Source organism: Alligator sinensis, unplaced genomic scaffold, assembly GCF_000455745.1.
Source record: "Alligator sinensis unplaced genomic scaffold, ASM45574v1 scaffold30_1, whole genome shotgun sequence".
NCBI classification, from domain to species: Eukaryota; Metazoa; Chordata; order Crocodylia; family Alligatoridae; genus Alligator; species Alligator sinensis.
In genome coordinates this window covers 2,188,113-2,196,836 of record NW_005842060.1, presented here as the reverse complement: position 1 = coordinate 2,196,836, position 8,724 = coordinate 2,188,113, and the positions used below count along the sequence as shown (strand labels likewise).

At 45.7% G+C, this 8,724-nt stretch overlaps 1 protein-coding gene across 1 annotated transcript in view; it reads right to left on the bottom strand.

Moving 5' to 3' along the window:
• Nucleotides 1-8,373, bottom strand: part of CAMK4 (calcium/calmodulin dependent protein kinase IV) — a 291,118-nt gene extending 282,745 nt beyond the window's left edge. Inside the window, exon 1 of the mRNA XM_025203531.1 lies at nt 8,351-8,373. Coding sequence (XP_025059316.1) covers nt 8,351-8,358 — 8 coding nt within the window. The 5' untranslated portion in view covers nt 8,359-8,373. The remainder of the gene's footprint in view (nt 1-8,350) is intronic.
• Nucleotides 8,374-8,724: the final 351 nt, after the last annotated feature.

Here is an 8,724-nt window from a genome sequence, read left to right as displayed (position 1 = left end):
TTTCCTGCCTATGCAGGGGGTTGGACTCGATGATCTATTGAGGTCCCTTCCGACTCTAACATTTATGAATCTATGAATGTATGAATCAGCAGGGGAAACAATCAACATTCAACTTCAAAGCAACAAAATCATTAAATTGGATAATTTCTGGCTTGAGTATGGGTTTTTTGGGAGAGATGGATACAAGTGAAAGAGCTTGGCATTATAACCAAGAACCACCACTACAGTGTAGCTCTTAGGCTAGGGACAGACACTCAAAAAGCCTGAGCCTGAATTGATTCAATCTTTGTAAGTTAGTCTAACCTGCAATGCTTGAACCAGTTTGGAGATGGATAGACATTCCCTTTTCATTCCAGAAATGCAGGCACATTAAAGTTAACTTAAACCAGGAAGGGGACCAGCAGGTATTGGGGGAGTCCCTGTTCCCCCGAACACTACCAGGAGTGACTAGAAACAACGGTCACAAGCTGGCAGAGGGTAGATTCAGACTAGACATCAGGAGGCGCTACTTCACAGTCAGGGCGGCTAAGACCTGGAACCAACTTCCAACAGAAGTGGTGCTGGCTCCCACCTTGGAGGAGCCTAGATGAACACCTTGCTGGGGTCATTTGACCCCAGTGCTCTTTCCTGCCATGGCAGGGGGTCGGACTTGATGATCTGTCAAGGTCCTTTCCAACCCTACAAACTATGAAACTATGAAGGGGTTTGGGATAGACATTGCATAAACCGGTTTGACCCAAATCAGTTAAGTCTGAGACTACATTCAACCAGGCTGATCTCACAACAGTTTTATCCATTTTCAGACTGTTTTATGTGCACTGAAAATCTGTTGTTACAGGTTTAAACCAGCTTCTGATCACTTAAACTGGTTTATGTGTAATGTCTGTCCCTAGCCCTACACACAAGGGCCTAAGGAGCAATTGTATAGCACTAACAGGCCACAGGACTTGAAAGGCTCCTGAGCCCTTGAATCTAATTACCTGCAGGCAACCACATGCAGTAAAACTGCACTATCCAGCATCTTACAAGCTGGCATGCTCCACTAACCAGCATGCCGACTTGTAAGATAAAGTGAAACTGGAAGTGCCCATCATGGCACTTCTGGTTTCTCTGAGCCCCCATGGCCCATGGCAAAGCAGTCTATGCTGCTGAGCCTCCGTGGCCCAGGGGCATAACCGGCTGCACGGGGCTATGCAGGACCCGCCTCCCTGTCCTGCAGGGACCGCAGGACGGGCGGTGATGCCGTGGGAGGGGTGGAAGGACGCCCCAGACGTGGCAGGAGAAGTGGCGGCCGGGGCCACTCAATTAACCGGCGTATTTTGTTATCCGGCATCCCTTATTCCCGGGGGATGCCGGATAACAGAGCTTTTGCTGTACATTTATCAGTCTCCATTTGAAAACATTGGTTTTTTTGCCCCTGCATCAATATACTGATCTACTATAGAGGTATTTGATAGGCAATACATTGCCCCATTATTCATTGCTTGTTTTATGGTGACTCTTATTTGTTTGATAGCCTTGATCTCTAACTCGAAAGGATCTTTTCATACTAAATGTACAACACAAATAAAATGAACTCTTTGAATGGGTTGAATTTTACAGAATTGTTTGTATATATGTATGCATGCATGTATGTACATATACTAATGTTATACTGAAAATCACAGTTTAAGCATCTTGTCTCACATACCATTACAGAAGAGGCATAGGGAGTTCTTTCAGTACTCAGGGCAGAAGTGGGAGGGAATTATGCTGACCACTGGAGAGCATGAGAGGGAGAAACATCTTACCTCCCATCTGCTTTCTGCATTAAGATGGCATATGCTACAGCTACAGCTCTGACTGTACCAACAGAGGCTTAGGCTGCTGCAGCTAAGGGGCAGGCTTGATGCACACTGGTGCAATAACTCGGCAATGCAAGCTCCTAGTGCCCCATTCACTCCTCCCCTGCAGATATGGTTCTGAGTGCAGGGCTATACCTCCCACAACAAAGCTTTCTCAGTGAGCACCATTCTACTCCTCTTACTCACCCTCTGACCCAGAGATACACCGTGGAGGCATGGGGCTGAACCTGCCTGGCTCCTGTCGCTGAGCTCCTGCCATGGCAAAAATGCCTAGGGGGAGGGGACCATACTGGTGCCCACTCTAAGATTGGTGCCTCCTGCCCCCACCCCCACCCCCCGAGTTACACTATGGCATTAGAATAAATTCATCTGGCTATATATAGCGAGGTTTAGGAGAGGAAGGGCTAAACGTTTTATGTAGATGAAAATGAAAAAACAACAGACGGTGGGGGGGCACAACAGACACAACAAGACGGGGGCACAGACCTAACATTGAATAATTGATTAAACCCCCCCACCTACTTAGGTTAACATTTCTGAATAGCAGTGTTAGTTTTGATAACTGCTATCCCCATAATATACTTTTTCAGTGTGAAATAAGCAAATGCAAAAAGTACTACAAAGCTGTGTAAGGGTATGCTGATCTCAATATGAAACTCCACACACACACACACACTAAATCTTGATACTGAAGATAAATCTCATTTGAAAACAGATTTCTTCTCCAAGGCAAAAAAGGTGACAAAATAAGTTCAAAGTGTTTTTCCCCCAAAGCGTGGGAGACTTAGTTTTCAAAGAATTCATTTGTGTATGTATGATAAAAGGTATTTCTCTCCATACAAGTATATTATTGCAGCTTTGTGGTGAAAAAATGAGCAATTTTATATACAAAGGCTTTAAGAGAAAGCATTCTTAAACAGGGGGACATTACTTGAGCATGATGTAACAAAATACTCACTGACAAACATATTTCAAGCAGAACTCCACAGTAGAAGTTACCAGACTTTCCTAATTTTTGCCTTTCACAGCATATCAAACATCATATCCTGGTCTCAGGTGACTCTGCTGGTTGGTAAATAGCCTTCCACTTTGCATTTAGGTCACAAATCAGCAGACTCTATTGCAGATGCTAGTTTAACATTTTATTTATCTCAGGCTTGGCTGATGTCTGCATCATAGCAACAGTCACTAATTAACTGTTTGTCCAGAAGAAAAGTGTAACTTTTACAGTTTGTTATAACTGATTGTATTTGTTTGCTTGCATCATGAGGGGGGCTAATCTGATCTAACCTAAGAAATGCATTCCTTGAGCAGCAAGTTATGATTTGTATATAAATTCATAGATTCATACATTGTCAGGGTCTGGAAGGGACCTTGCAAGATCATTGGGTCCAGCCCCCCTGCACTAGGCAGGAAAGACAACTTGGGTCAGGTGACCCCAGCAGGGTGACCGTCCATTCTCCTCTTGAAGATTCCCAGGGTAGGTGATTGCACCACCTCTGGAGGGAGCTTATTCCACAGTCTGGACACCCTAACTGTGAAGAAGTTTTTCCTAGTGTTAAGCCTGAAATGGTCTTCCAGGAATTTGTGGCCATTACTCCTGGTTTTCCCCAAGGGCAGATGAAGTGCAATTACCCCAAAATATAGCATGTTAATTCAGAATCATAGAAAATTAGGGTTGGAAGAGACCTCAGGAGGTCATGTAGTCTAACTCCCTGCTCAAAGCAGGACCATCCCCAATTAGATCATCCCAGCCAAGGCTTTGTCTACCCAGGTCTTAAAAACCTCCAAGGATGGAAATTCCACAACCTCTCTGGGTAGCCTGTTCCAGTGCTTTACTACCCTCCTAGTGAGAGAGCTTTTCCTAATATTTAATGTAAACTTCCCTTGTTGCAACTTGAGACCATTGCTTCTTGTTCTGTTGTTTGCCACCACTGAGGACAGTCTAGCTCAGAGGCAGGCAATAATTTCAGGCAGAGGGCCACTTAACAAGTTTTGGCAAGCTGTCGGGGTCCACACTGGTAGCCGTGCCTCTTGACAGTTGCCCCACACCCTGGTCACTAAATTGGGACCAGAAGTCCTGCCCCCGAGTGCCTGACTTTTGCCCCCCGGAAGTCTGTCCCCTTGCTGCTCTCCCCGCCAAATACTCCTTTTGGAAGAAGGGGATTGCCATCTTAAAACCAGAAAAAAGCCAAATCACACACTAGAGTCAAACACCTACTCTAATATATTTTAATGTTATTTCAAAAAATATTTGTCATCACTTGTGATTGTTTACTGTATATAGAAGGGATTGCATAATAACTCAAAAATAAACCCTTTTATATTGTGTGTGTGTGTGTGTGTGTGCACGCGCGTGCATGTGTGTATGCGCGCGCACGTGTGTGTGCAGCAGAGTGCTGGCTGTTTCTATCGTAAGGGCTCTGTGCCGTGTGCCTGCAACTCCACACTTGCAGTGGGGAAGCCCCAGGCTGGACTCTGTGAAGAAGTAGGGGGTGGCGCTCCCTCTACTTCCAGCAGAGTGCAGAGACCTGCGCAGCATGGAGCCAAGGAAGCAGCAGGCTCCAGTGCAGGGCTTCCCCCACTACGAAAGGTGGAGCTGCAGGTACGTGGCATGCAGCCCCAATGATAGGGCAGGCTCCGCTCCTTCCCCTCGTGCAGCACTGGCAGGAGCCAGGCCTGCCCCTGGCAGTAGCACCCTGACCTCCCCACCTGCTGCTGCTGCTGGCAGCTGGGGCTGCACGCCACAGGGGGAATGTGTGTGAGGGGGTCCCTACATCCCCACACCCTCACACCGACACCCTGCACAGCTACGCTTTGCACTCCCACTGATTTTCTTGGTACAGTTTCTGTGCTGTGCTCTCACTTTCGACCATCTGCAACTCCACCCTCCCCATCAGCCCTGCCGCTTCCCTACCTGCTGTCCCAAGTGAGCAGGTTCTGGCTGCAGCAGGAGTCCCACCTGGAAGCTGCTGGCTGGACACAGCCCTTCCACCCAAGAAGGTGGGAGAGAGGCCCAATAGGGCATGTTGGGACAATGATGAATAGAGAGGAATAATCACTTACCTCAATCTGCTGGCAATATTACTAATGTAGCCCAGTATACTGCTAGCCTTCTTGGGCATACTGTTGGCTCATTGCTAATGTATAGATAGCCAATTTATTGATGTAGATTATAAATCAACCTAAAATGTAAAGCTATTTTGTATGAGCACAAGACAACAAAGGATCATGTCTGAGAGCAGATTAGACAGACACATCACACAAGTCTCAGTAAGACAGTGCATAACTAAAGTATGAAAGTATTCATTGTATCTGATGAACTTTATGCCTCAAGGTATAAGGGCTAAGAACAGGCAGTCAAAAACCTGAGGCTGAATCGATTCAATCCTCTCAGGTTAGTCTAAGCTGCACAGACTGAACCAACAAGCAAGTGAAGATACATTCACTTTTGATTCTGATATGTAGTCACATACCTGCAGTGTCCCAGGCCAAAAGCCATGCAGTGTTAGAGCATGCCTCCCTGCTCAGCTGGAGCAGATAGCTTGGGCCAAGGCTAGCTCACCTACCCTATGAAGGGGAGCTTATAGGGGAGGTGCGAAACATCTTGGGATGCTGGGGGACTGTGAGTTTACCTGAATCTGAAGGGGATCTGGGACAGAAGTTCAATAATAATCAATTAAGTCTGATACTACATTCATCGAGACTGATCTTAAACTGGTTTTAGTCATTTTGGAAGCAGTTTATGTGCCCTGAACTTCTGTTGTGTTACAGATTTGAACTTGGTTTCCAATCACTTATACCGGTTTATGTGTAATTTCTGTCCCTAAGTTACCACCCTGCCATGCCTTCTGCCAGAAGAAAGGAAGGTTACTTTCCAGCAATGAAAGTTCCATGGATATTGCCTTTGCATATAAGAGTCACATGCCACTGTTCAGGAGTTAGTGAACTAAGTCTTATAAACGCATGGAAAGGCGATTTCACTAAAAGGGGCCGAATTTTTAGAGGAGCCCAAACCCCTCAAAATGCAACAACAGTCAATTCCATATTGAACAAATAAACACGGTTCCTTAGATTAGCTTTGCACAATATTATTAAGTGGGAACATTGTGGCCACTGTAGAGAAAGAGCTAATAAAAATGATAAAACTCTGCTTGTTCTTAACATTAAGTTGCTAACTACAACAGAGTATTCTAGTTTTAGCAATCATTACACTAGCAACTTTCATCTGCATGTGTGAACTACGTAGATATTATAGCACTTATGCTGCAGTGAAACTATTTTGGGAAATACGTGCTTACAAACTTTATACCATGTTTCAAAGGTGCTTTTTTACTCTAAAAAGTAGAAGATAGCCCAGCTCCCTTTTTAGGTTTACTTGTTAATTTTATTTTTAAAAGTTAAAAAAAGTATTTCCATTTGTCTATGTTTCTTAAGACATTATTATTAAATAGTATCTGGGTTTTTTTTTTCTCTGCAATGCTTACATTTAGAATGGGAAGGGGCCTAAGGTTTACTTTTATATTCAAAAGAATAAAGTACTTCTGAAGGTATGGATACATGACACATTTACAGTAATGTAATATACCCTGGTTTTGGCCCCCAAAATATATTAAACAGGGTTCCAGAAATAGCCAGCCAGCTATTCCAGGAAATTCCTGGAAGCAGCTATAATGCCTCACCACTAAAGTGGCAAGGGAGCAGGCAATAGCTTGTTCACCGTCAGTGAACATGGAATAGCCCTGGACTTAAGACATGCCTAGACGTGACGTTACGTTGCCAGAGCTATGCACTATGGTGACATAGTGTACCAGCAGCTATGCCAGAGCTATGCACTATGGTGACATAGTGTCCCATCAGCTGCTTTGTTGTAGCAGCTCACTCCTGCATTATAGCATGCTGCTATGGCAAAGTAGCTGCTAAAAATAGCTGTGCGCCATATGTACGGTGCAATACAGATAGTTACTATGCCATGCTTTAATACTTCCAAAAGTACTACTCCCTACTTCCTTTTAGAAGTATCAATGCATGGCACAGTAACAACATCGCCATAGGGCAACATGTAGATGTGCCTTTAGACTACCATATGCTACACCAATATAGTTTTACCCCTGATTTTACCCAGGGTAATTCCCCACTGGATTGAAATAGGTCATACTGGTGCAGGACTGTACGTCATGTGTCTGCTCACTATTTAAACTGTACAAAGACTGACTACACTGGTGTAAACATGTCATCTGTCTAAGCACTAAGAGTTTTGGATTAAAAGTACAGAAAACAGAGATTATCTACCCACAAGACAAGCACAGCATCAGCAGCCACTATGGGCAGGTTTAGGATTTGGAAAATGGAGGTGTATATGGTGTGGTGTATCACCACATAAGACAACTCATTTTGTTTCCAGTTAAAAAGAAACTAGAAGTGTTACTAATATGCTAGGGGCCTAGGACTACATGATTCTGTTTAAATTCAAGCCAAAACAAGTAAATGATTTAGAGGGCAGGGAGCTGACTGCCAGCTCCAGGATTGGGCAGGCAACCAGAGACAGGGGAGTACACTTGTTACCCCCTAGCCTGGCTATGGACAGAACTGCTCCCTGCACTCCAACAGGCGGGTTCCCAGAACACTCCACCATGGTCCCGAAGTGCCCCTCACTGACCTTTATGCATCGTCCCTGCCATGTCAAATGCCTTCAACACCACATTCTCTGTCCCCTGTTATCCCATGCCCGTTATACTCCACCCCCCACCACCTTACTGGGCCCCAAACCCCATCAGATCCAATTACTCCTTCTAACACCCCACTGAGTTCTACTCTACTTCCTCAAGTGCTCCCATGAATCCAGCACAGACTCATCCCCATCACACCCCAGCACCCATGACTTGACTAGTTCCCCCATGCCCCACTGTGCTCTCCTGTGCCACTCTGACCACCTAAACCTCCCTGCAGTCCCTCACACCCTCTGGTCTCCCCTCATCCACAATCCCTCTTACTCCCAACCCCACCTCAGAACCCATTTCATCTGCATATCCTCCACCCTGTCTGACCCTCCTTCCCCCATAACACCCCAGCCCCTCCTCACCCTACGCCTCTCTACCCTACAGGACTCCCTTGGTGCCTGCTGCTTCCCATCCAGGCTCTCATGGACCCCTGGAAGCTCTTCCCATCAGAACCCTTCCCAAACAGTCCCCCCCACCCCTCACAGTCCCAACCATGGGGCAGATGGGGGAAGAGCTGTAACTGCTCTCCTTCCACCTCATTGTCCCCTCCTTTCTGCAGAATGCCCATAACTGCCCTCCACCCTCAACATACAGAAGCAAATGGCTGGAATCGAAGGAAGACTCACTTCAGCCATGCACAGCACCCCTATGTGAGTTGACCAACTCCTAGGAATCTGCCCATATTTGTCTTTAAGCTGCCTTGGTTGTACTGCTGGTTCAGCCTCCTACAGCTTTTTTCCCCTGCTGCAATGAATAACCCAGGAAAGGGTTACTGCAGTAACTTACTTGTTCATCTCACATTTGCATCTCCCTCCTGCCTCTGACTGCTGCACCACAGTCACAGGACAACTGGGCCTGTCTTCAGTCCTGCCCTTCCCCTGATTTTCTGTGGGTTTGAATCCCCAAGGAACAAAGCCACCCCTTTATCGAACATGCTGAGGGTGAGAAGACAAACATTACCAGAATTGTAGGAGAAAGGGCAGTTTGATTAGTTGACAATCCAGGGTTGTTAACACCTATGGAATGAAGATATTAATAGAAAGCAAGCAGAGAATAATAAACCATGAAGTCAACTGACTCCCTCGGCCCACCTGAATATAAATGCAGCTGTCCCTGTTGGCAGCTTGTTTTACAATTGAGTGGAACAGAAAGCAAAACAG